Source organism: Arabidopsis lyrata (genome assembly GCF_000004255.2).
Source record: "Arabidopsis lyrata subsp. lyrata unplaced genomic scaffold ARALYscaffold_5, whole genome shotgun sequence".
Lineage (NCBI taxonomy): Eukaryota > Viridiplantae > Streptophyta > Magnoliopsida > Brassicales > Brassicaceae > Arabidopsis > Arabidopsis lyrata.
The window spans coordinates 4904799-4932536 of NW_003302551.1; the positions used below are offsets into that span (position 1 = coordinate 4904799).

A 27738-nucleotide genomic window follows, 5' to 3' on the forward strand; every position below is an offset into this window, starting at 1 on the left:
GATTGTCCTTCTTTGAGAATTCCTGTGTACTTTGAGGACACGTTGGTGGTTCAGTTGATTCATGTGTATGGGTCGGAGGTTAAGGATTCGAGTGGGTTAGATTGGGAGTTTGTGAAGAGAACTTTTATGGATGAAGCTGAGAATGGTGGGTTGTTGTTAGGAGAACAGAAGTTGAGTTTTAAGAGTTATAGTGTGAATTATAGAGAATGTCCGATTTGTTCGTTTGCGGTATCTCGTGGGATGAATTCGTATACGTCTAGGTTTTTGTTTGATAACTATACGCTGATTGTGAGTGAGTATTTGGATTCCAAGCATATGCATCGGGCTTTGACTGATTCGGCTGAGGAGTTGAGGAGAGTTGCGGGGATTGTTGAAGAAGAAGGAAATGAGTTTGCTAGGGTTTTACCTGTTTATGTGTTTGATTTGGATATCAATACGCCTTTGTTGCTTGATCGGTATCATCAGTCTGTTGCTTTTAGAGATATGGTTATTGCTGTTAGAACTAGAGGAACTCAAACTGTGAGTGATTATACTTGCAATGGGCGTCATGTGTTTGTTCATACGAGAGACTTAGAACGACCTCTGGTTGGTTCCATTTTACAGAGTATGTGGGGTGTGTCTTCTACTCATTTGACTTGGAGCCCGAGACATAACACAACTCTGGTTGATTATACATGGAGCATTGGGCAAACACCGTTTGGACCTTTCTCTGATATATCGTCTCTATCGTTTGTTCAGAAAGACGCTGCTAAGAGAAACGTGCTTTTGACATCATTGAACACAACTATCACAAGTGCGATCGATGTTATTGATTCCGCGGTTGCTTATGGAGGAGATGTGATCCTACGCAAACAGAATCGACACTCTGAGTTCATGCAAAGGTGGAATCTTTTGCAGTACAAACTGGATAAAACGGTTTCTGCTCTATCACACAATGAGTTCGAGATGGCTTTGTACTACCTGAGATCAGCAGCGCACGACTTGTACTCAGTCCATTCAGTGGTGTACCTCGCATCACAACAGGTAGAAGCGAGTCTCAACTGTTTCAAAGATCCTCCGTTCCCATGGGGAACTGTTTCAGTGTCAGGATTCGGGTTAATGGCTTTGGGTTACGTGTACTCAAAAAGAGATAGACTCTTCAGAAGCAAAAGAAAACAGTTCTGAAGAATTCAGGCAGTGCAGGGTAATTTATTATAGTCACATTGGATAAAAGTCTTACTAGTTTGGTTATTGAGGTTAATACAGCATGTACTAGTATGAGCTTGTTTCCATTTGGTAATGTTTGAACAATAGAGAAAATGTCGGACCTCTTTTTTGGCTGTCTATTTATTTTAAAAGTTAAGATTTAAACAAATGAATGTTTTAAAAGTTACGGAAAATTTACGGAAAAGAAGAATTGATTGTGACACGGAATGTGCCAGATGTGGCGCATCAGAAGAAACGATCAATCATACACTCTTTCAGTGCCACCCGGCACGGCAGATTTGGGCACTTTCACAGATTCCTACGGCTATGGGGATTTTTCCCACGGAATCTAATTTTACGAATTTGGATCACTTATTTTGGAGAATACCTACGGAATTTGATTCATCAGCAGTTTCATGGATTATTTGGTATATTTGGAAAGCAAGGAACGAAAAGGTATTTGAAAACATAGATACAGACCCAGCAGAAGTATTACGATAGCGGAAAAAGAAGCACAATTGTGGCAGTCAGCTCAAATTGAGCTCCATAATGAAAATCATGGTTCTGTGGACTTGGTAAATCAAGATCGAGTGAGGGATTTTTCACTTGATACGGAGTATTCGGGATACCGTTGTTTTGTGGATGGATCATGGAAAGAAAGTGATAAGTTCTCCGGTACAGGCTGGTTCTGTACATCGTCAAATGGAGAGCCGCCAACCATGGGAGCTGCGAACCTCCGTAGAAGTCTATCTCCACTACATGCCGAAGTCGAGGCCCTTCTCTGGGCGATGAAGTGTATGATTGGTGCAGATAATCAAGAGGTAGCGTTCTTTACAGACTGTTCAGACCTGGTGAAGATGGTGTCTTCTCCAACGGAATGGCCGGCGTTTTCAGTGTATTTGGAGGAATTTCAGAGTGACAAAGAGGAGTTTTCATCTTTTTCTTTATCTTTAATTTCTCGTAGGGCTAATGTTAAGGCGGATAATCTGGTACGAAATGTTCGTACAGAACCGCATCATATCACCTATGTAAACAACATTCCTCAGGAATGCCTCTTTTGAGTTCTAATTAATTGCGGATGACAAAAAAAAAAGAATGTTTTAGCCCCTAAACTTGAAATTCGTTTTCTTAGGGGTAAAAATTAAGAACCGGACAACCGAAATGCACTTGTACATTTGATATAAATCTTCGGTTTTATAAAGCTCAAAATTCGATTAAACCGAAAAACCCAAAAAAAAAAAACATTTTTCAACTAATTTGATATAAAATGTTTTATAAGGAAGCTTTTTCCAAATGTGAAAAATCCAAAACTCAAAATAACCCATTTTTGTACCGTTTTGATATAAAATTCGGTTTAATAAAATTCCCAAATCTGAAAAACCATAAACTCAAAATTCAACTAAACCGAAAAATCAAATTTCGAGAATAAATTTTCTTGCCAAAATTAATTAATTTTTTTTTCTACTTATTTTATAAAAATAAATTTTTATTTAATTTTAGAAAACGCAGCGCACCACCGCCTGAGTATCTATATAATAAGTTCATATCAATGTGTTAAAAAAAAAAAATCACTCTCTCTCTGTCTTTCGCTCTCTCTCGTGACCCTCACCGGAAACCATGACGGATAGCCATTCCTTCAATAGCATCTCCCTCAGCGGCCGCGGCGGAACGGTACTCTATCTCTCTCTCTATCTCTCTATCTCTCAAGATCTTTCACTTCCTTCAAAGTTTTCACCTTTTCCTCTTCCTTCAAAAACCCTAATTTCTTCTCCCTGTATCCGTTTCTACTTCCGCCGCTCAATTCCAAAAGAAACGAATGACAAAAAATTAGGGCAAAAAAAAAAAAGATTGTCGCTTTCATTTTTCAATTGTGTTGTTTTCTTGTTTACAATTGTTGAAAGCTGCGGTAGTTTTTTAGGGTTTTTAAGGGCTAATTAGGGTTTCAATTTTGGTACTTTTAGAACCCGGGTCTACTTAAAATCAATTCTGGAGGAATTCAATGGAAGAAACAAGGTGGTGGAAAAGCTGTGGAAGTTGATAGATCTGATATTGTAAGTGTTAGTTGGACAAAAGTTACAAAGAGTAATCGATTGGGAGTCAAAACCAAAGATGGATTGTACTATAAGTTCGTTGGATTTAGAGATCAGGTTTGTGTTTATATATATCTTCTTGCTTCTGTTTTGATATGATATTTGTTTTGTTTTGAGATTTTTGTGTTTGTTTGGTTTATAGGATGTTCCAAGTCTGAGTAGCTTTTTCCAAAGTTCTTATGGAAAAACACCGGAAGAGAAGCAGTTATCGATTAGTGGTCGTAATTGGGGAGAGGTTGATTTACATGGTGAGAGTTGTTATAACTTTTAGGCACACTTAAGGTTGTTGTCTAGTTTATTTGTGGATTTTAAAGGAGAAGTTTTTGTTTCGTTGTGTAGGGAATACACTAACCTTTTTGGTTGGATCAAAGCAAGCTTTTGAAGTATCTTTAGCTGATGTTTCACAGACTCAGATTCAAGGGAAAGATGATGTTACTCTGGAGTTTCATGTTGATGATACTGCTGGTGCTAATGAGGTACTTTCTATTTCAATCTGGTTTCTTAGATATGTCATCTCTAGGCTGTTTTGTATGTAAGGGTACATACGTTAGCTGGTTTACTGATTATATTCTACGTGTTTACAGAAAGACTCGTTGATGGAGATTTGTTTTCATATTCCTAGTTCCAACACCCAGTTTGTTGGTGATGAAAACCGTCCACCTTCTCATGTAAGTTCCCAAACCTTTTTAATTATATGTATGTGTCTCGAGTTTGTTTTTTTTTTTTTTTTCTGTTGATGCTAAGAGCATGTCTCAGGTTTTCAATGACACAATCGTTGCAATGGCTGATGTTAGTTCTGGAGTTGAGGACGCGGTCGTCACATTTGATAGTATTGCAATCCTCACACCCAGGTAAAGAGTTGACCACTTAAACATTTGTTGCACTATTGTATGGTTGCATCTTGTCATGACTAAATAATTCGTTTTTTTTTTCTTTCACAGGGGTCGGTACAGTGTGGAACTTCACCTTTCTTTCTTACGTTTGCAAGGACAAGCTAATGACTTTAAAATCCAATACAGTAGTGTTGTCCGGTTGTTCTTGCTTCCAAAGGTAATTCTTTTTATAAGCATATCTCAGGGCATTTACTTATGTTAGCAGTCATCAGATTAACAGATTATCATATTATGATCACTGAATCTTGTTCCTATTAATTGAATTCGTATTCTGTTTAATGCCTGAGCAGTCAAACCAACCACACACTTTTGTTGTTATCTCTCTTGACCCACCAATCCGGAAAGGTCAGACAATGTACCCCCACATTGTGATGCAGGTAAACTTTACTTATATTTTTCCTTCCATTTCAATTTATGTATAAGTTTCTTTCTTTTTTACTCTGATTTACATATCTGTTTTTCCATCTTCTCTAGTTTGAGACAGACACCGTCGTCGAAAGTGAACTGTCAATTAGTGATGATCTTATGAATACAAAGTTCAAGGACAAGCTGGAGCGATCATATAAGGTTTCTGTCTGGTCTGCACTTACGTTATTGAATCAAAACAATTCTACATACACTGATTGCTAAGGATTTGGTTATGAATTTTCAGGGTCTCATTCATGAAGTATTCACCACCGTGTTGCGTTGGCTGTCTGGTGCAAAGATCACTAAACCTGGGAAGTTCCGCAGTTCCCAAGATGGGTTTGCAGTGAAATCATCTCTCAAGGCAGAAGATGGGGTTCTTTATCCACTCGAGAAGGGATTTTTCTTCTTACCTAAACCTCCAACGCTTATACTTCATGATGAGGTAAATTGTGGTTATTAAGGACTGGATATTTTTGATAGGCTTTGAGATAGAGTTGGGTTGTCTAACCCGTTTGTTTTTCGTTTTTAGATTGACTATGTTGAGTTTGAAAGGCATGCTGCTGGTGGTGCTAATATGCATTACTTTGATCTTCTCATAAGACTGAAAACTGATCATGAACATCTGTTCCGTAACATTCAAAGGAATGAGTATCATAATCTCTATACCTTCATAAGGTTAGCACGATTATTTCCTTATCTCCATCTGTATTTACTGAGAGTGCATTTAATTTTTGTGGTAAGTAATCATTATCTTTTCTTGCTGCAGCTCCAAGGGTTTGAAGATTATGAACCTTGGAGGTGCGGGAACCACAGATGGTGTTGCTGCTGTTCTTGGGGATGATGATGATGATGATGCTGTTGACCCTCATCTTGAGCGTATCAAAAACCAAGCTGCTGATGAGAGTGATGAGGAGGCAAGTACTTTATGTCTGACCGAATTACTTCATATTCTAATGATTACGTTTTTGACATTCGATACTTCTAATTTATGAAGGACGAAGACTTTGTTATGGGTGAGGATGATGACGGCGGTTCACCAACTGATGATTCTGGCGAGGACGACTCTGATGCTAGTGAAGGCGGTGGAGGAGAGAAAGAGGTAACTTTTGTCACATTCTTCATTTGAACTCTTTCAGCAGCAGAACTATTTGTTTCTCATATCTCCCTGTCATTGACTTGTTTCAGAAATCTATCAAGAAGGAACCCAAGAAAGAGGCTTCGTCATCGAAAGGATTGCCTCATAAAAGAAAAGTGTCAGCCGCAGACGAAGGCAGTAGCAAGAGGAAAAAGCCGAAGAAGAAGAAGGATCCCAACGCACCAAAAAGAGCGATGTCTGGTTTCATGTACTTTTCCCAAATGGAAAGAGATGTGAGTTCTTCTCTCCTTTGTTTTACTTTTAGCTCTATGATGTAGACTAAGTTGCGGAATGGAGTATCAGCAGTCTTTTACGTAGACGAGAGCACAATTTACAAATCCGACAAACTTAGCATTCCTGATTATCCATTTGTGGACTGAACAGAACATAAAGAAGGAACACCCAGGAATAGCATTTGGAGAGGTGGGAAAGGTGCTTGGAGATAAGTGGCGCCAAATGTCTGGTAAAATTTAAAGAACCTTTTCAAAAGAAAAAACTACATTTCTTGGTTTTACTTCAGCATGTGAATGTGTTTTAATTCCCCAATTGTGTATATGTTTGGTTGTAACTATAGCTGAGGAAAAAGAGCCATATGAAGCCAAAGCTCAAGTCGACAAGCAGCGATACAAGGATGAGATTAGTGATTACAAGAACCCTCAGCCCGTGAACGTGGACTCAGGAAACGAGTCGGACAGTAACTAAACTTTGATGACCCAAGATTCTCTCTAGTAGTCTCTGAGATTTTATGCGTCATTTAACTACAAGATTAAGTTATGACTTGTAAACATCGGGCATTTAGCTGTTTGGAGTTAACCAGATTATCTCTTTGATGATAAAGATCGTGTTACTACTTTAGGTAACACGATCAAACTTTAGGTCATTACAAAATCTACAACGCCATAACTAAGTAGCAACAAAATCTATCTAACAAAGTTCACGTGAAAATATTATACAACGAGGTTCTGTAACTCAATCTGTATGATGAGAGTTATGGACAAGAAGCATCCAAAACCTTATGGACTATGGGACGAGTTTTACACATAGCTTGCAACGATGTAGCTTTGCGCATCGTGGTTCCTCTTTCACTTTCTCTCATGTCTACAAACTTTTCTCCGACTCTCTCCCACTCAAAACATTGGACCAACGATCCAAGAGCCAAGGTCACTAGCCGTTGAGCTAGCCCTGATCCAGGGCAAGATCGTCGTCCGATCCCAAATGATATCAACTTTTTATCCTCCCCTTCTTTCTCAAACCTCTCCGGCTTAAACTTTTCTGGCTCTTCCCACAGTTTTGGATCTCTATGAATTGCCCATGCATTTACCAATATGATTGTGCCACGCGGGACATCATAGCCAGCCACCATACAATCTTCTGATGCTAAGTGGGGTAGAAGCATTGGAGCCACCGGATAAAGTCGCAAAGTCTCTGACACAATGTTCTGAAGATAAGGAAGTTTCACAATGTCTTGTTCCTCTATTAACCGGTCTACACCGATTTGGTCATCGATTTCGGTCTTTGCCTTTCGTAGTACTTCCGGATGGTTCAACAAATTCGCCATCGCCCATTCTAAAGTTCCAGCTGATGTATCAGTCCCGGCAAGTATCATAACCTATCCAAATCAAAATCAGTTAAATATACAACAACAAAACATTAACCAATGTTACTAATTTGATCTATCATTTACTTACAAGTATGATTCCTTTGATGATCACATCCGTATAGTAATCAGGCTGAGTTTCTTGTAGAGAAAGCAAATGATCGATCATCGTGTTACCCTTTACTTTCTCTTCACGTTTCTCGTTCACTAGACTTTGCAAAAACTCATCAACCCGAACAGCTAACTTCTTGACATGTTTCTCGTAATTCGTTATATAACGAAGGATCGGGAAATAATCTGCTGCATTCCCTGCGCCGCCACTAACAACCACCTCCGCAATCAACTGTCTAACATGTCTTGCCTCGGTGTCGTCCTCTGTTCCATCACCGTAGAATCTTTTTCCGGCCACCATTCTAATGATGTTGTTGATAGTCAAACCCATAAACAATGGTCTCATCTCCACTTTCACAAACTTCTGAAATTACAATCATTACGCAAATTGTTACAATTTAAATATTATCATCCTTTTAATAGGTATAAAAATCTAGATTACTCTGTTCTTGTATCGGGTGATGTTACAAATCGACAATTTCTTTATATTTGCATTTTGCTACAAAAATATGTGATGAAAAAACTTGGTAATTAACAATCGAGACCATAAACACTTTAACCAAAAAAAAAGAACAATCAAGACCCTAAATAATTATGTTATATTTTGTGAAATAATTAAATAAAAATGAAAAAAAATTCTAAACTTTTTTTTTATAAGATGTAAGAGCATGGTCATGGATGATACTTATAAAGTACTATTAAGAATTTTTTAGTATTATTTATAATATTTGTTTAATGATTTTTTATTTTTTTCTCCTACTTTTGGCAAACGAGAATAATTAGGAGATGTCACGTCAGATGATATTGGTATCAAAAGTTTCACTCATGTACATGCTCTTAAAGACGGTGGTTATATTTGTTATCTAATATTATATAAAAAAAAATAAAAATTTAAACTTTTTGTTAAGCGAGACCGTAATTAAAATATGTTATATTATATAATGTAAGAATCTTATATGTAAAATATGTTATATATTTTCAGACGTGTTTTATAGGAAAAAGGTGTAAAAATCGAGACAGTAATTAAGTAAGTTAAAAATGGTACGTACTTGTTGAGAGTTTTTCGATAGACAAATTATGAGCCGTCGGATCTCATCTTTACGGATAGATAAGAAACTATTAAGCCTAAGAGACGAGAAGATCTCAATGGTACCAATACGTCGAAGATTCCTCCAGCTATCTCCATAAGACGCACCAACCATGGTGGTGGAGTTGTACGCTATATGTTTCCCGACGAGAAACTCCGGCCGGTTAGCTAAAACGACGTCGTTCTTGGTGAAACATTCTTCAGCGACGGCGTGAGAAGAAACAACAAAAACTAGACGAGAGCCAAGGCGGAGAGAGAAAATCTTGGCGTTGTTTAAAGATTTTGAGAGAGAGAGAAATCTACGGTGGAGTGGTAGCTTTAGGAGGTGGAGGTGTCCGATGACCAGAAATGGCCGTGTAGGACTCGGCGGTAGGTTAAGTTTGGGCCGCCGTGGTCGGAACAAGAGTTCGAGAGAGAAGAAGAGGAAGAAGAAGAGACAGAGAATTAGGTATATAGTTTCCATTATTGAGTTCGGTTTTTTTTTTCTTTGTTGATGATATTAATTAAAATTATACGAGTTATAGCTGATTTTATAGTGAGTGGCAGTTGAAGCAAGATAATATAAAAATAAGTTAGATCAGATTCGTATGTTAACGTTAGGCTAATTGTTTTGGACGAAATGAAAAATAAGAAGAGGATAAGAGTTTTGGTGATGTCACTGCCGACTTAAACATTAGAAACTTGAGAGATATCTATGTGACACGTGACATTCATCATGTGATGTCCTTGTCGTCACTGCATATGTCATTGTTTTTTCGTTTTTTGTTTGGTTTTAATTTGCATATATATCATTGAAAGTGTTACAATTTTTTTTTTTTCCTCTAAATTTTATTATCTATGGTAAATTATGAGAACTGTTACATAGACGATTCTACAACGGACAATTCCTTCCGATCTTTATTAGATCCACGATAGACGATACTTTTTTCTTCATACTCTTGACGGACACCTTCAATGGTCCACAATCTGACGATACTTCTCTCTCTCTGCGTAGAATCTTGGCGAACGACTATAATTATACATCGCTGGAGATCTCATGTAGACTTACCTCCATTAATCTGCAAATTTATTAATAAATCGTAATATCTGAGACTCGAACCCCAGATTTCTTGGTGTAGAAGTATTAATTAACCTTTAGTCAACAAATGGACCAAGGGGACTTCCACGAAAGTGTTACAATTATCCAATTATTCTTTTTAAAGGCTTGCATGGCCCTTTAAATGAGGGATATGGAGTAAGAACATGAGATGATATGGTATCAACTTTTAGTGGAGCTATTGTCACTTATAATATATCTTTGGTTAATTGGTTTGATTCGTAACACAAAACAATCCGAATTTTAGTAGAAAAGAGAACAATATGCAATGTCAAAGACGATAGTGATGAAAAAGAGGGAAAAGAGTATTTTCATACCGTATAGTTTGTAAAGTGTGTTTTCAGACCTGAACAAAAGGGTATTTTGATACTGTATAGTTTGTAAAGTGTGTTTTTAGACCGTATGTTAACGTTAGGATAATTGTTTTGGACGAAATGAAAAATAAGAAGAGGATTAGAGTTTTGGTGATGTCACTGCCTACTTAATTTAAGGCTCTTATGAATTATTTAATATTGATTTTGAAAAAGGGAGATTTGCATGTTAAGGTACTTCTAGATAAAGATATTAGACTTTAGACACTTTATAAACTAGAGGCACTTTATCATTATTTCGGAGACAACGTATGACGCTTCTGCCCCTCCGTAAAACCAACTCGATTTGTCGTTTTTCCGGTTCGGCCTCTTGGTTTAGTATTGCGACGTGGCGGACGAGGGAAAGATGATGCAAAAAGAACGGTCACGATTCGGGTTTTAATTATCGTCGTATAGCGTAATCTGGGCCGTCGAGATTGATTAAGCGGACGGCGGAGATTGTGGAGATTGTACCAACTTTTACGTACGGTCCGAGGAAAACATTGTAATGGTGGCCGAATATGTATTGGCTGAAAATTCTTGAGTTTTGGATAACAATTGCTGTCTAAGAGAAGTTAGAGATGGAGGTAAGATTATCGTTTCACCCATCCACCAAATTTACATTTTAATTCATGTACTGCTCGACGAAACTAACACAATTTTTTTGGCTTATATGTCTAGGGTTCCCTGGACGACTTCTGTATCGTAATTTGTGGAGAGTGGATTTGTTCTTCAAATGGTGAATGGAAGTTGGAGATTAGCAACAAACATTTCTCGAGGGTTGTTCCTATTCATGAGGGAATCAAACTGGAACAGTTTAACCAAGCCATTGTGGAAGAGTTTGGTGTGAAAGCGGTCAAACCTTTGCTGAGTTACTCTCTACCCAATAGAAGTATGTTTTCAACAAAGGCAAAGACTCCTCCTGTTCTAGTTACTAGTGAGGTAGGCTTGCTGTACTATATAAAGGCTCTTAGGGAAAACAGGGGTCTTAACTTGTTTGTTAAGTTTGAAGAAACTACTGATAGATATAAACTTGGGGAAGATAGAGAGGATCGAAGAAAAAGTTGTGAAACCCTTGGAGGAAGTTGTAAAAGAAAGAGTGATTGTAGTTATGATACTGGAAGTAGTTCAAAAAATGGTGAGGCAATTGCTGGGGAAATATCTTCTACGGGTTCAAAAACTCCAATCATTATGTTGACTCCTGGAGATGATGATTTCTTAGATGAATTACTAGAAGTAGAAGCAAAAATAGGCTGTACTAGTGGTTTTAAATCGGCCGCAGTTGATAAAGACGAAGAAGAAGAATTAATTGATGTTGAAGATGAGTTCTTTAAGGAAACAGAAACAGAGGAAAAAGAAGAAAAAAGTGATATGGTTGATGAGAGTATGCCCTGTGGCGGATATGATAAAGACTTTTGGAGTAATTTCCTTAGAGATGTCTATGCTGGGTCAAATGCTGAAGAGTTAATGAATACAGGAGGTGTAGATGTCAGGTATCGGTCAAATCATATGGAAGCAGGAAATCTGACATCAGAAGGTGCTTTGAATGGATCTAAGACACCAGAAGTTGTTATGTGTACTGGTAGTGGTGTATTTGACCACGCTGTACTTGTGAATGGGGGTGGAACAGGGGTAAAACCTGAATTTAGTCAGAAATCAGAACATATTGAGAATGATGGAGGCTCTCAGAGAAAGGGGAAGCCAGTAAGGAAGCTAGAGGAAGTTGATGATGAGGAATTCGATATCCCACCTTTGTTTGAGGACATTGAGTATGAAGTAGATAACATCCCTGATTTGGATATCGATGATGATGGAAAAGGGTTATACAAGGGGAAAGTGTATGCAAGCAGAGAAGATGCACAAATAGGGATGGCAATCTATGCGATAAAGAATATGTTTCATTTCAAGCAAACCAGAACCAAGTATAACTATTTTGTTCTTAGTTGCTCAGATGAGAAATGTGATTGGAGGATATTGTCTACCGTCATCAGAGGAACAGGGTACTATGAAATTAAGAAATTATGTCTTGAACACACATGTTCAGTAGAAACTAGAGGGCAGTACATGAAGAAGGCAACATCAAGAGTGATAGCTTTTGTATATAAGGCAAAGTTCAGTGATCCTAGCAATGGTCCTGTCCCAATGGATATTCAACAACTCATTCTAGAAGATCTGAGAGTCGATGCGTCATACCATAAGTGTTGGAGAGTTAGGGAAACAGCTATGACTTATATGAGCGGCACTGACGAAGACTCTTATTCCAGTTTGGCTGAATATTTGCATCTTTTGAAGGTAACTAATCCAGGAAGTATAACACATATAGAAACTGAAGATAAAGATGAAGGGAAAGAGAGGTTTTTATATATGTTTTTAGCATTTGGAGCTTCAATAGCTGGCTTTAAGCATCTCAGAAAAATATTAATTGTAGATGGTACACATTTGAAAGGAAAGTACAAGGGTGTACTACTAACTGCAAGTGGGCAAGATGCAAACTTCCAAGTATTTCCACTAGCATTTGCTGTAGTGGATAGTGAGAACGATGAATCTTGGACATGGTTCTTTAGCAAGTTGGAGAGGATAATTGCTGACAGCAAAAGTCTAACTATCTTATCAGACAGACACTCATCAATTAATGTTAGAATGAAGAGGATCTTTCCACTGGCAAATCATGGGGCTTGCATTATTCACCTCTGTAGGAATATCCAAGCTAAGTACAAGAACAAAGGATTGACACAGTTGGTCAAAAACGTAGGATATGAGTTTACAACGTCTAAGTTTAAAGAGCTATATGGTCAGATTAATGCCCTGAACCAAGACTGCGGCCATTATCTACATCTAATAGGGATGGCTCATTGGAGTAGTATATATTTTCAGGGACAGAGATACAATTTGATGACTAGTAATATAGCTGAGACGTTGAACAAGGCTTTGGGCAAGGGGAGATCTTCCCATATTGTGGAATTGATCAGATTTATTAGGTCTATGTTAACTCGATGGTTTAATGCGCGTCGGAAGAAGTCAGCAGCTCATACGGGTCCAGTTCCTCCAGAAGTTGACAAGCAAATAACAAAGTTAATGTTATCATCAAACGCTAGCAAGGTTGCAAGGATAAACAGCTGGTGCTTTGAGATTGTTGGGAGGTTAGGTGGAAGACATGTAGTAGATCTTGAAAAGAAGCAGTGCACATGCAAGAGGTATGATAAACTTAAGATTCCTTGTGCTCATGCTCTGTTGGCTGGCAATAGCATTGGCTTATCCCACAAAGCTTTAGTTGATGACTGTTTCAAACCTCACTCATGGGTTGGGACTTACGAAGGAGTAATCTACCCTGAGGCAATAGCGAAAGAAGAAGACATTCCAGAAGCCCTCCAACACCGATCCATGCTGCCACCATATACAAGGAGACCTTCAGGGAGGCCCAAGGAAGCCAGAATACCATCAACAGGAGAATACAAGGTAAGGGTATATTAAACCCTTTTGCAAGTTGGATGTTGTAAATGATTTTGGTATATATTAAGAGATTTCGTTTTGTTTTATGTCTCATGTACATTTTAGAAACCCAAGACTGGAAGGTTGCAACAAAACCGGTGTTCTCGTTGCAAAGGAATTGGTCATAACAGGACAAGTTGTTCTAATCCAATATGAAAGATTCGTTCCTACTTAATAGACTGAGGTTGTTATTTTGGTTTGTATTTTGATTGTTTTTAATTTGCCTTATGGGGGATCAAACATTAATGGCTTGTTGGGAATATTTTGGAAAAGCATGTTTCAGCATTGTTTTTCTCTTTGCATTGGTGTAATGACTCTTATGATTTATTTTGAATGGTAGAAAAGTTTAAGTTTGAATTTAGTGTATATGTGTAACATAAAGTTTATATTTGTTCTATATAATAATATAAGTAACAAATCGATGCAGACATCTCAAAAGAACTAAAGTTTCGCTGTGGACAAGCAAAGACAGTATCCACAGGAAAAAAGAAGGAAATAAGGGAAATGATGGTTAAACAAACTTTATGGAAACAAGTAGACACTAGTTTGTAAAGTCAAATGCTTAAACACGCCCACACAATCCTCATAAAAGTACTTACCATATTGATGCCTTAACGAGGCGACTTGTTTGTCAGTGATTTTTCGCCATTCGATATATCCCATAAAAGATCATAAAATCATTGTTGGTGAATAAATGAGATGAGCCATAAGTCATATGATAATTAAAAATTTAATGTCATTACAGATGGATAACTAGCAGTTGACATCCCATATTACCAGAAGATGCAAAATTATATAAAAGTGAGGGGGATGTAGACATCTCAAAATAACAAAAGGTTGAATGTAGAGCTCTATGATAGCAAGAGGATATCTCTGAAGAGGTAGAAATAAATGCAATGTGAACATCTTTCTCCATTATATTCCTTGTAAAACTCATGTTGTAGCCAACAATCTGGATAATCTTCGTAGTGAAAGAGTTCAGCGTAAGTTCCCACCCTTTTTGGCTCTGAAGCTGAGATGTGTTCAAAAAGATTCTTGGCCATCCTCTCTACATTTAAGAAACATGTGTTCTCGCGTTTGAAACTATTAAATGAATCAACGACTTCGTTACCTGCGCATCTATTTAGACAAATGTAGAGTAGTTTGGCTAATGGAAAACTATCTTTGCAATCATTCAACAGTGATATGGCGCCAAAAAGATCTACGGAACCGAACCCTAGTTGCAGACTCTTCAGATACAGAGCGTAAGGATTCCCATTTGCAAGACATGTCGAATAGAATGGGAAATGGATAGAATCTGATGACGACATAGTAATAAATGTGGGACTTTTATCTAATCGCACTCTGAGTAGTGTTTCCGGGGAAAATGCTGCACGTTTTCCGTCTTGGCCACTTTTAATCCAAGATTTCAAGGAATCTATTCCTTCGTCTGAAACGTAGCTAACAATCAGAGCTAGAATTGGTTTCGGGAGGTAAAAGTGACCGTGTTTTGTTAACTGAAAAAGGACAGAAGAGAAGATTAAATATGCGAATTGTGTTGCAGTATTGTGAAGAGGAGGCCATTAGTTACCTCTTTGTTGACTGTCGGAGTTTTGGTTGGCAGAGGATGGAAAGTATTTATGGAAGCATGTTTGTAGATTCGAAGACATCTGGAAGGGAATCTCATAGAATAAAAGTTTTTTTAGTTGAAGTAAGGGCTAAAGGCAAAAGTGACTAATTTATTAGTAAATAAAGGTTAATAGTAATGGATTTCGGTAATCAAGAAAAGGGGGGAAAAATCCCGCCTAAAAATGGACAACCAAATTACCAAAAATTGGTATGTTATATGGTCAGGTTATGATGGACATGTCATATTAATATTGGGCTTACGATTGATGTGATGGACTAGTAGATGGTATGAACGATTTATAATGGTCACAAATTCAATTAGGGAAAATATCAGGGGTTGTCCACCAAACACAGTCTATAATTCATGCTTCTGTTTGGTTATCAACTGCCTACATAGCAAAGAATGTATCAGCTTGCAAGAACAGTCTATAATTGTCACAAATTTATGGATAGGTTGAATATCAAAATGGTAAAATGATAAAGAACAATGAGTTATATTTAAACTTTTGTGCTAATGTAACAATATAAGATTGTTTCGCAACATTGAATAAAATATAAAACAGAGTCATACATAAGGAGATGAGGAATAAAGGGAAATTATAAAACATTAATAAACCAATAACATAAGAGATGCACATGAGGATTTAAGAAATTTGACATATTTCTTGGGAGAGGTAGTAGTAAATACATGCATTACACCATTGACCCTCGCCCTCATCAAGGTACTGATGGTATGACCAGCACTCTCCGTAATCCTCAAACTCCCATGATGCTTTGTATGTGCCTTGTCGGCGTGGCCCAACTGAGTTAATGTGGTACATAAGCTTATCCGCGAATAAGTCGACTTCACTGAATTTGTAGTAACTTCTCTTGTAACTGATATAAAATTCCCACGGAACTGTTCCCTGGCAGCTATGGAGCATTATGAAAAGTAGGCCAGCATGTGGAAAAACGTTTTTTATTCCATCCAAAACTGCAATTGCTCCGTTAAGGTCACAAAAACGAAATCCCAGTACCAGACTATGAACATATAAGGCATATGGATTATTGAATTCCAGGCATTTGGTGTAAAAACCGTGATATGCAGACGATTGTTGGGCCATTTGAATGAATTCAGGTGATTTATCTAATCGAACCGAAGATAGCGTTTCCTGGGACATAACGGCGGCTGTACCATCTGGTTCGGTTTGAATCCATGCCTTCAACAGATCTACCCCATCTTCAGAAATGTAGGCGACGATTTTCGCTAGAACGTGGACTGGGATGTGGAATTGAGGGAACGGAGGCGCCTTATAGGAGCAAAACTCGGCTTTACATTCAAAAACTAAGAAAGAATTACAAGTAATGGTATTTATTTTGAAATCCATACCTGAAGCTGGAATTGTACCAATGGTGGGCGAGGCGGATGGACTGCAAATTGATTTCCCCTTACAGGGGCAAGGGCACTTCGTGGTCGCCAGTAATGTCGCGTAGTGGCCATTGGCTTTGGGTGCTTACATTTGCCCTTCTCGCAGACGATTTTAGGCATAATATATAAGATCCTTCACTGATGATGTATGAAAATCGAGGATTAATAAGGGCGAAGAAACCCTATCATTTCCCTAGATGGTGGCCACAGTGGAGGAAATCGCGGTGGAATTGTGAATAATACAAATTGATTGTGTGTTAATTAATATTTTATATGCACAAAATATTGTCCAAATTCCAAGCAACAAATTCTTAACCCTATACCCTAAACATTACTAAATAATATCTGAAATTAAAAGTTGACTCTATATACCAGCAGCTCGTGGACTGTAATCTTTGGACAAAAGATATTGTTTCTATATATCTAACGGAAGGAATTATGCATTCAAAAACAAAAACTTATTATTGATTCAAGTTTCAATATATGTAACTATACCGTAGTCTATAATTAGTAAATATATATAAATATTAAATACACTAAACCAAATTTAACTAACCCTAAGTACTAGTATTTTACAAATATTTAGTTCATGTTTTAATATAGATAACTATACCCTAGACCATACTTTGTTAACCCAAGCAACAAAATGTATACCCTAAAACCAAATTATACAATCCCTAACTACTACTACTTTATATTAATTCATGTTTTAATATAGATAACTATACCCTAGACCATACTTGGAGAACCCAAGCAACAAAATCTAAACCCTCAAACCAAATTATACAATACCTAACTACTACTAGACCATATTTAGAAACCCAAGGGAAACCGTTCGTTATATGCACAAAATATTGTCCTTGGTGATGGACTGTTTTGTTTCCCTATACCCTAAACATTACTAAATAATATCTGAAATTAAAAGTTGACTCTATATACCAGCAGCTCGTGGACTGTAATCTTTGGACAAAAGATATTGTTTCTATATATCTAACGGAAGGAATTATGCATTCAAAAACAAAAACTTATTATTGATTCAAGTTTCAATATATGTAACTATACCGTAGTCTATAATTAGTAAATATATATAAATATTAAATACACTAAACCAAATTTAACTAACCCTAAGTACTAGTATTTTACAAATATTTAGTTCATGTTTTAATATAGATAACTATACCCTAGACCATACTTTGTTAACCCAAGCAACAAAATGTATACCCTAAAACCAAATTATACAATCCCTAACTACTACTACTTTATATTAATTCATGTTTTAATATAGATAACTATACCCTAGACCATACTTGGAGAACCCAAGCAACAAAATCTAAACCCTAAAACCAAATTATACAATACCTAACTACTACTAGACCATATTTAGAAAACCCAAGGGAAAACCGTTCGCTTGGTTTCTGATTATCCCAGTTGGTGATGGACTGTTTTGTTTGGACAACCAATAAATAAAACTATACCCTAGACCATATTTAGTAAACCCAAGCGAAAATATTATAATTTCGATTTTAACATCATAGGAATACGAAAACTAATAATACTAAAATATAAACAATTATTGAAATTTTATAGATTTATCAATATAGAAAACTATACCCTAGACCATATTTAGTAAACCCAAGGGAAAATATAATAAATTCGATATATACATCATAGGAATACCAAAACTAATAATACTAAAATATAAACAAGTATTGAAATGTTAAAAAAAATTCAATAAAGATAACTTTACCCTAGAATATATTTAGTAAACCCAAGGGAAAATATATTAATTTCGATTTATACATCACAGGAATACCAAAACGAACAATATTGAAATTTTATAAATTTTTCATAAAGATAACTATACCCTAGACCATATTTACTTAACCCAAGTATATTAAACGTAAATGTGAAATTCATATATTATGAAAACCTTGAATAGACACTTTTTTTTAACTAAACTTCTATAATACTCACTAATAATTATAAACCGTTCGCTTGGTTTCTGATAATCCTAGTTAGTCGTGGACTGTTGTGCTTGGACAACGAAACTCGTATCTATAGACGCAACGGTTCATTGATAATAAAAAGTAACCATTGCATTCAATATTGATCCTTATTTTTGGCTTTTTCGTATTCATTGCCTTTTAGAGTTCATTGAATATAGGATAAACTATTAGAGACTGTACATACATCCAACTATGTTCGTGGCTTTCAGACTTCCAATTTTTTTACATTATATATTAGTTACCCCTTTTTCTCGCCAAAGATAGACTTTACACATAAAAAAAAAATATATAATAACCAAATCTTTCTGTCTCCACCATCTCGAAGAACTAGGGATTTAGGTTTTGCAATTCGATATGGGTCATTACCACAGTCTTTACGAGTTGTCACCTGTGATAACGGGATGGACGATCTGTGTTATGGTGCTTAGGGTTTACAAGAAATGGATCAATCAATCCTCGTTCCAACTTCGCTTGGTGTTGGTCGATACATCGGTAAGTTATCTACTGTGTCATGTGTAATTTTATCTCTCAATTTATCATAATTACTTAACATGCAATTCACAATTGTTTATTAAAGGGCACCCAAATTGAGGCAATAATCGATCGGAGTTTTTCTAAATTTTACTATGAAAAAATCAAAGAAAATCAGTGGAAAACCATAACAACATTCCGTGTTCGCCCTAACTCGGAAAAAGTTAGAGCGACCTCTCATACTTATGGGATATGGTTCGTCGATGAAACTTGTGTCACATCTGCTGATCCTAGAGAAACTGTCCTCTTTAATAATTTCACACCTTTCGACTACATTGTTGAGGACACTGTCCCAACAAATACATTGATTGGTAATTGGAATTCCCTTTAATTTAAACTTAGTCTTCACATATGTTTAAACGCTTGTACCGATCATATTAATCTTTGTGTATTTAAGATATAATTGGTGCTGTCGTCTATGTTGGTAGCCTGACCAATAACGCTCCGGATCGTGCTGATATCAATGGATACAGAATTCCTTTCAAACTCATGGATAGGAAGTAATTATACAATAAATATATATATCCGTTAGGAATTATTTCATAATTTCCTACCTAATTTGTGTTTATATATGTTAACATTATATTTTTGATATTTTCAGCCATGTAGTACTGAGATGTGAGGCAACTGGGCAAACCGCCCTAGACTTTGACAGTAGCTACCGCAGATTTGGTCATCCGAATATTATTCTTGCTCTAGCTTGGTGGAGGATTGATAGGTATGCAGCAAGGCCGGAAAGTGTGAGGATTGTTAGCCATGGGCCTATATCGAAAGTTTATTCGGAGCCAGATATTGAAGAAGTGGAAGAGATCAAAATGGTGGTCGATTAACTTATCCAAAAGCTAAAAATAATATTCATGTCTCTCTTATGATGATTGGTGAATGTTTTTGTTAAACCTTTTGTAAGGATGTACTCTGATGTAATATCTAACCCTTATTCTATCTCCCTTATATGTAGTTATGTATTAAGTTTTTGATAAACCTTTGTTTATTATGTGGCCTTTTTAATGATTATGTAAGTTTAAATTATTATTATTAATTCATGTTTTAATATAGATAACTATACCCTAGACCATACTTTGTTAACCCAAGCAACAAAATCTATACCTTAAAACCAAATTATACAATCCCTAACTACTACTACTTTATATTAAATCATGTTTTAATATAGATAACTATACCCTAGACCATACTTTGTTAACCCAAGCAACAAAATCTATACCCTAAAACCAAATTATACAATCCCTAACTACTACTACTTTATATTAAATCATGTTTTAATATAGATACCTATACCCTATACTATACTTTGTTAACCCAAGGAACAAAATCTTAACCCTATACCCTGATTGGTTTTTTTTTTTTTGGTTCCTAAAACATATTACCATTCACCCCCTACATATATGTTATATCTACGTTTCTCATTCATTTTTTTTTCCCCATGATTTTGTCTACAATCCAATTATCTTATTAAATATTACATGTTTTAACCCCATTTTTTCATCGCTTTATATATCTCTACATATTTTGTTTTCTTGAAAATATATCTTTACCATTATGTTGTTTCAGTTGTTGTAAATTAGGTGTCCAATCTTAACCAACCAGAACGTACTTTTATATTGGATATTTAGATAAATGTAGATAAACATAGCATTGAACCAAAATAATAATCTATCACCATTTTCATCTCAATCAATTATTAAATTTTGGACAGCCAAACATGGTCATCAATTATACCCCAAAAGGCTAATATCTATTACCAAATTCTTACATTCAAAACAAGATAGCCTATCCATATTTAAATACTACGATTCAATCATTATCTCTCTACATAGTAGGGCAACTGTTGCCATTGTGCGATGCTCTTTTGCAGTGGGTGCACCTAGGTCTTCCAATCCCCTGTATCCAGCGAGGGTTGATCCAGTACGGTCCGTCAATCCTTACCCATCCGCCGTCCTCACCAAAAGGCTCCGCCCATAACCCTGGCCTATAACATTCTTCCACCAGATTTCCATATGCTAAACTTTTATGCAGGATAGCAGTCACAGCAAATGGATTATCTTCTTCAAGACATTTTTTGAAGAATGGATAGTAAATGGAGTGGGGCATCGACCACCACATGAAATACTTAGATCTGTCAAGCCTGACACAACTAAGAGTTTCCTTCGAGTATACAGCCGCTTTTCCTTCCGGACCCGCTTTCACCCAGTTCTTCAAAGCATCGACGCCATCTCTAGCTACGTAGCTAACAATTTTTGCAAGCAATGGTGCCGGAATGTGAAATTCCGCCGACGTTGATACCTAAAGAACAAAAGTAAATAAAACTAGTTATACCGATTGTTTATTTAAATTAATGTCATATCGGGTCAGGGATAGAAAACTCTTACAGCCGGAGAAACCTTTGTGGGTCGAACTGAGTCGAGTTGCCTCTGGTTCATCATGGTTATAATGTCAATGATATTTGACTTTTATATTTGTAGTTGTTTATTGTATGAAAAAGCCAATCCCATCCCTTAATAAAGAAGACATAAGTGTCCAACAGTTGTAATCCCTTAGGGGGGAAATTTCCCGCTTAAAAGTTAAATGGGGTGATAAGACAGATTGTCTCTTCTTCCCTCATAGTTAGGTTTACAAGTGTCCAACTTTATATAGCCAAAATAAGATGGTTTTCAGGATAAATATGTTATTTCTCTACAATTACCTTTTCTAACATAACCAATAGAAAAGGTTATGGATGGCTTACTATCTGTATTATTAGATAAAATTAAAATAACTTTCTAAATTTTATGTAAAATTAGTTATGATTCATAAATACTAATTATTATATAAGTATAAAATTTAAATAATTTGTTATTTTTCCTATGATTCAAGTCTCTAACTTACTAAATATTCAATGGACATGGATGGATTACTAGATTTATTTTTAGATATTAGTACATAATTTACCCTTAATTATTGGAGTGATATGTTATAGTGACCCCCTGTTAAAAGTGACTGTGTTTTGTGAACTGAAAACCCTATCGAGTTGATCCAGATGGACAATATACTTTGGCTATATAGACTTGGACACCTTATTAACAATCTAGCTAATTAGGTCAACTCATATGTTAAATCTGCCCATCTAAAATTTGTGCGGGAAATTTCCCCCCATAATGATTTAAACTTTTCACTGTTAACTCTTCTTTAGTAATGGATTGGGTTTTAGATTAGTTATTGGGATAATTAACAAGTACACATAATCAAGAAACCATTTTGTTTATAATTATACAAACAACATAATTTATTAAAAAAGTTTGTCTTTTTCAAAGTCGTAGAGATGTCCAAAAATAAGTATCCATATCACATAACATATTGTGAATGGAATGAGTTAAGGTGTCCAATACTAAAAATCCACGTTTAAAAATATTTATATTTAAACGGCGTCGCATATAATCAAACCTCCCCCAAACACGATAATCCGGAGCTTTTCTTTTCGAGATTTTTTCCATATATAGATTCTGATATTCCGGAGTAGGAAACACGATGTCGTCATGCGAAAGTGGAGGTGAGTAATCTATAATTTAAATGGTAAAAAATTTGGAAAAAGCTATTATCGAGATAAATGATGATATCTTTTTGATCTGGTGTAGGAGTGAGCAACCTGTCCTCTCACACCGTGAGTGGAATCCCTCGGCAATGTACATGTGGCCAATTATCTGTGATGAAGACTTCAAAGACCCCGAAAAATCCTGGTAGACTCTTTCATTGTTGTCCTTACGGATCGGAGGAGGTAAGCAGATAAGCAACATCAATAGGAAAATCTGATTTATTTGTTAACATTTGATTAAAATTTTGTTTTGCCAAATATAGAGTAAGAATCATTTGTTTAAGTGGACCGACATATCCATGGTTGAAGAGATGGAAAGTGTTAAAAGGGTGGTTAAGACTCTGGAAGAAGACTTGGAAGTGATAGAGAAGAAATTCAAAGAATTTGAAGATTTTAAGGAACAAACACAGAAAGAGATTGAAGGTCTTAAGTGTGGACTGTTGCTATGTGGGAAAGATAGAGAAGATATTTGTGTGAAGAACAAAGTATTTATCTTTGGTGGTTTAATCATGGCTTTCGGATTCTATGTATTATTCAGTTGAGAGTAGAGTTAGTAGATTTAAGTATGAAATGTAATGTATGTGTGGGACTACTTATTCTATGAATTATGTTTCCATTATGTTTCATCCGACTCAAGTATTCCGATTTGTTAAGACTCAGTTCATGTGAAGGATAATAGATAAGAATAATGTGACAATAGAGTCCTAAAACGACTGTAACAATGGATGAATTAATATGGATGGAAAGATAGGATGTAGACAAAATGAATTTCAGAGAAAATAATAGTTTGGGTACAGAGTACATAATAAAGAAAGGAAAAACAGAGTAGGCGCCAGTATCCACAGGAATATAGTAGGAAAGAAGGGAAATGATGGTTACGATTACAGAGAAAATAATAGTTTGGGTACAGAGTACATAATAAAGAAAAACAGAAAAACAGAGTAGGCGCCAGTATCCACAGGAATATAGTAGGAAAGAAGGGAAATGATGGTTACGATTACAGAGAAAATAATAGTTTGGGTACAGAGTACATAATAAAGAAAAACAGAGTAGGCGCCAGTATCCACAGGAATATAGTAGGAAAGAAGGGAAATGATGGTTACGATTACAAACAGAAACTTGGGAAACATGTAGACACTAGGCAGCAAAGTCAGATGCATAAACAGGACAGACAAGATGCTCATAAATATCCATTGCATATTGACGCCTGAAAGAGTCAACGTGTTTGTCAGTGATTTTCTCCATTTGATCTGGGAGTTTATCGCTTGCCATTATCTCAAGAAATTTCATAGCAACCGGGCCACAGTCACCAGATCTAACATTCTTGTATACACCATGTATTCGCCTCCACAGGAAAGGTTTTAGTCCATGGTTCTGGGAACATGCGGGCTTACAGTACCTCTGGATGAGGTGTGGCAAAAGGGTAACAACAGGCTCGATAAATTCTTTAACTTTTTCCTCCGAATTGAGGTCAGTATTTGGGTCGAGAATTTCAACTTCCCAGACTCCTAGATTGATTGAAAGGCCTACCCAGTGGGAAGAATTCCAGATCATAGGTACGTAAATGGTATCAATGTCTGTGAACCACTCGGTGGTGGGGCCAACAATAAAGCATTTCATGGGATCGGACCAGCGGACGCGAGATTTGATTTTTGCTGCTTTGAAAGATTTGTATTTTCCTTGTAAATGGTTAGCAAACCATGGTTCAACAAAAGCAGCACGCTGTGTGGCAAGTCTTGTTGCAAGCCTACTAGAAAGTAACTCCACTAAAACCTCCATGTGCTGTGGAAAGAAAGGCTAATATATTATTATCTCTGAGTACTGGCTAAATACAGAACTATGAGTTGAAAATAAAATATAGTTACCAGAGTTGAAACCCAATTTTGAGGTTTTGCAAGCTTGAGGAGGAATGAGTTGGGAAATAGGAATCCAGAATCCGTAACATGTTCCCTGAGAGGAGTAACAAGGATAGTTTAGGTGCCTTAATGACCACATGTGAGGATTGAAGAAAAAAATTACAGTGTATGCTTACGTATTAGGAGCTGATGAAAGGGTATCCAAAAAATGGGCATAATCTGTCTTTTTTAGGAGTGGTAAAAGTTGGTATGCCTCCATTTTTGGTTTTGATAAAAACTCAGCTACAAGAATAGACTCAGGTTCCGAAAGAATAGGTTTTTCTCTCGCTTGTGCTGGTGATGAATCTGAAACATCAACTAAATCCTCTTCTATAGGGTCTGATGTGTTAGACAGTTGCGAGTTATTATCCTGGAAGATAAAATAAAATAAGCAATCATAATACTGTTAGATTAAAAAGACCAAATTAGGAGGAAACAAAATAGAAAGTACATATGAAAGACTAACAATGGAATCTTCTTTGTCCTGCAGATAAAGGAGAAATTGAATTTTAAAAGTCAATATCAATATAAACTTGTTCTATTTATAAAAGGATAAAATTATAAGTAAACCTGATTATCCACAATGTTTTGTCCATCAATGTTTTCCCTTAAGAAGATTTTACCCTGCACCAATATGGAAAACATTGTAAAGTTAATGGGATTAAATGGTAAGAAGTAAAGAATGACTGAAATAGTTCATAGGCAGAGATAATATGTCCATACCTCAGTTGGGGATGATTGGTTGCTTATCTCTGATTTGGATGTGGTATCAAAAATAGGATCCCCCACCAATACCAATGCCTACAAACAGAAATAATATAAATCAAGAAGGCATTTATACGGCGACCTCTATAATAAGGGTATGAGAAGTTTTAAGGTAGACCATATTCAAATTTGCTTGAGAAATTACTGTATCAGGGGTATGAACAATCTTTACGTGGTCCTGTGAGTATAAGTAGAAATACACATAAGAATTTGGGAATTGGTATACAAAAAACTTTAAATACACGTCATACAATACTGGCAAAGTTTAAGAGAAGAGAAGACCTGCAGTGGATTATCTTCAGAGATTGGTTGCATAGGTGTATCAATAATTTCCTGAGATGCAATAACACTAACCAATGTTTCCTGAGTGTATTAGCAAAAGGAAAATGGTCAAATAGATAAGTCAAAACAAGTATCCATTAATTCCTGACCATTATAACAAGACACACTCGGAAACTACTATCTGTTTTTGAAGGTATACCTTTATTGGGACATCTTCAGCAAATACCAAAGGCTGCAAACAACAAATAAATCAAATAACTATCAATATTATACTGGTATATATTATATTATAAAGAGCAGTTTTAGAAACACACAAAAGACCAATGGGACTGCAAAAAGGAATAATGAAATAAAATACGGGACCTTCAGTGGATTATCTTCATCCATTGGTTCAACAGGTGTATCTATAACATATTCAGACACATGGACAGTAGCCAATGTTTCCTGATATAATTTAAAAAATGGTACGAGATTTTTTTCGACATTATGGTAGTGAAAAAATTATATAGTTTATAAAAGTGACCAAATATTCCTGTCCATCATATCAAGAAACAGATGGTAACTATGATATATTGTTTGAAGGTAGACCTTAAGAGGGTTATATGCAGCTTTGGGTTGTCTGGAGGTATATACCACAGACAGAGGTGCATATAATCTATAGAATTCATCCTTGGAGTTGAAATTTAAAGATAATGCTTAGAATACACATATCAACTATGTTCGGTTGCACAAATTCTCGGGCTTGTAGTCCTAATTTAGAAAGCAATGTATGAGAAGATTTGATGGCAGTTAGGTTGTAGTACCTCAAATTGTTTTTGAAGCTTCGTTGTAGGAGATTGAATAATGTCAGCAGCCATTGGAGATTTGATGGCAGTTAGGTTGTCACTTTTATCGAAACTGGGATCATAATCAATGTGCTTAACCTGTAAGAATAGTTAGGTTGAACTGTTAAACAAGAGAAAAAAAAAACTGGAATGGTCGCGTTTAATACTAGCCACACATGTATATGTGTGCAATTATACCTTGGAGCAAGATGGATTGTATTCGTTACCCTCGAGAGCAGAAGGGGTATTAAAACCAAGGGAATCTTTGTTGGCAGTGTCATAAATGGGATTTCCTTGATGTGTATCAGGCTTATTAGGCTCTTCTGATGGGAGTGGGGTAATCAAGACATCCATGGGGTCAGCACCAAGCACCTGATTGTCATATGTGAAGCAATGATTAATTAAAGGGTAATTTTAAAGAGTAGCAATAAACCAGAACACATACCGGGGTTTTAAATGTCGTTCTTTCAATGGAGTCCTCGACAAAACCATCAACCACATCATGGATGCCCAACTGGCCAGGATACCCAAATACCTCCCGGTATTGTTTCCAGTTGTGCTGAACACCATCACCAACCAATATATCTCCAGGAGATTGAGGTGCGACATCCGATATATTGAAATTCTTGTTGGATTGTGGTTGTTTAGAAAGGAAAAAAATGTTTAATATTATATAGATATTGTTACACAATAAGTAGGAAACAAAAAAGATATAACAGACATACCTCCATATCCAAATCAGTGTTAGTTTGCTTGAACCCGGAGTTATATTCTGACTGATTGGTGTAGCCTTCATTATTGTTTGCCATAGGCAAATAATTGTCTGATTGTGATCCGAAATTGTCAGCATTGACTTTGGTTGCGCAGTGATCCTGTAATGTTAAACCACTTTTTATATTAATATTATAGTTATAGTCATAGCTATGTGAGTGGTAGAAGCTATAAACCTCCATAAGAAAGCCTTCATGTATGTGTGGGTTTGATAAAAATTCATTGCTTGAACGATCATTCTGGTAAGAAATAGAAGTTGTTTCCATAAGGTGAGGGGCAAACAGTGTCACTGAAGGAAGGGTAAGATATATACCTCATTGGACATATCATCCGGAGTGGTCTGAGATTTAACACGAACTTTAGCTTGCGTCATGCGCCTGGATCTAGAGGCATATTCACCACATCTAGAAGAGAGTTTCCTAGAGCGCTTGAATATGATTGCCTTATTTCTTTTTTCTAGCTTCAATACACGCTTTGATAGCTCTGCCACTTGGTTTTTCAGTTCCACCATTAAAGAAGACTTCTCATCATCACATAGAGTTAGAGAAGACCGGCTACGGGTAGCATAGCGATGCTTTGATTTTGGAGACTGAGACTTCACACGTAGTCGCGTGTTAGAAT

General features: G+C 36.3%; 6 protein-coding genes across 7 annotated transcripts; 3 read left to right on the forward strand and 3 right to left on the reverse strand.

Annotated features, from left to right (window-relative positions):
* Positions 1 to 6: 6 nt before the first annotated feature.
* On the forward strand, positions 7 to 1354 carry LOC9311536. Its single transcript, XM_021026321.1, has one exon. It carries the CDS (start codon positions 127 to 129, stop codon positions 1162 to 1164), a length of 1038 nt encoding a protein of 345 aa, XP_020881980.1. The 5' UTR covers positions 7 to 126; the 3' UTR covers positions 1165 to 1354.
* Positions 1355 to 2737: 1383 nt separating this feature from the next.
* LOC9311537 (FACT complex subunit SSRP1) lies at positions 2738 to 6560 on the forward strand. Its single transcript, XM_002875423.2, has 16 exons — positions 2738 to 2856; positions 3147 to 3332; positions 3418 to 3523; positions 3615 to 3751; positions 3860 to 3943; positions 4032 to 4126; positions 4217 to 4325; positions 4459 to 4545; positions 4643 to 4735; positions 4821 to 5018; positions 5106 to 5251; positions 5343 to 5490; positions 5571 to 5675; positions 5762 to 5944; positions 6096 to 6174; positions 6286 to 6560. The coding sequence occupies exons 1-16, from the start codon at positions 2803 to 2805 to the stop codon at positions 6411 to 6413; spliced, it is 1938 nt and encodes a 645-aa protein (XP_002875469.1). The 5' UTR covers positions 2738 to 2802; the 3' UTR covers positions 6414 to 6560.
* A 59-nt stretch (positions 6561 to 6619) lies between these two features.
* Positions 6620 to 9032, reverse strand: LOC9311538 (cytochrome P450 81D11). 2 transcript variants are annotated; one of them, XM_021025209.1, is made up of 3 exons: positions 8469 to 9032; positions 7400 to 7783; positions 6620 to 7320 (listed from the first exon to the last, which is right to left on the reverse strand). In XM_021025209.1, the coding sequence occupies exons 1-3, from the start codon at positions 8967 to 8969 to the stop codon at positions 6700 to 6702; spliced, it is 1506 nt and encodes a 501-aa protein (XP_020880868.1). In that variant the 5' UTR covers positions 8970 to 9032; the 3' UTR covers positions 6620 to 6699. The 2 variants fall into 2 exon arrangements, with proteins under 2 accessions (XP_020880868.1, XP_020880869.1); XM_021025210.1 differs by having other exon boundaries at positions 6684 to 7320; positions 8573 to 8700.
* Positions 9033 to 20581: 11549 nt separating this feature from the next.
* Positions 20582 to 21598, reverse strand: LOC110228756. The gene is made up of 2 exons (XM_021026947.1): positions 21382 to 21598; positions 20582 to 21295 (listed from the first exon to the last, which is right to left on the reverse strand). The coding sequence occupies exons 1-2, from the start codon at positions 21433 to 21435 to the stop codon at positions 20822 to 20824; spliced, it is 528 nt and encodes a 175-aa protein (XP_020882606.1). The 5' UTR covers positions 21436 to 21598; the 3' UTR covers positions 20582 to 20821.
* Positions 21599 to 22545: 947 nt separating this feature from the next.
* LOC110228030 lies at positions 22546 to 23206 on the forward strand. Its single transcript, XM_021024081.1, has 2 exons — positions 22546 to 22763; positions 22844 to 23206. The coding sequence occupies exons 1-2, from the start codon at positions 22695 to 22697 to the stop codon at positions 23120 to 23122; spliced, it is 348 nt and encodes a 115-aa protein (XP_020879740.1). The 5' UTR covers positions 22546 to 22694; the 3' UTR covers positions 23123 to 23206.
* Positions 23207 to 23576: 370 nt separating this feature from the next.
* LOC9313196 lies at positions 23577 to 27077 on the reverse strand. Its single transcript, XM_021025089.1, has 13 exons — positions 27072 to 27077; positions 26792 to 26971; positions 26545 to 26718; positions 26326 to 26445; positions 25722 to 25754; positions 25523 to 25603; positions 25359 to 25418; positions 25199 to 25276; positions 25046 to 25099; positions 24942 to 24959; positions 24613 to 24845; positions 24446 to 24530; positions 23577 to 24362 (listed from the first exon to the last, which is right to left on the reverse strand). Exons 1-13 carry the CDS (start codon positions 27075 to 27077, stop codon positions 23718 to 23720), a joined length of 1767 nt encoding a protein of 588 aa, XP_020880748.1. The 3' UTR covers positions 23577 to 23717.
* Between the last annotated feature and the right edge of the window lie 661 nt (positions 27078 to 27738).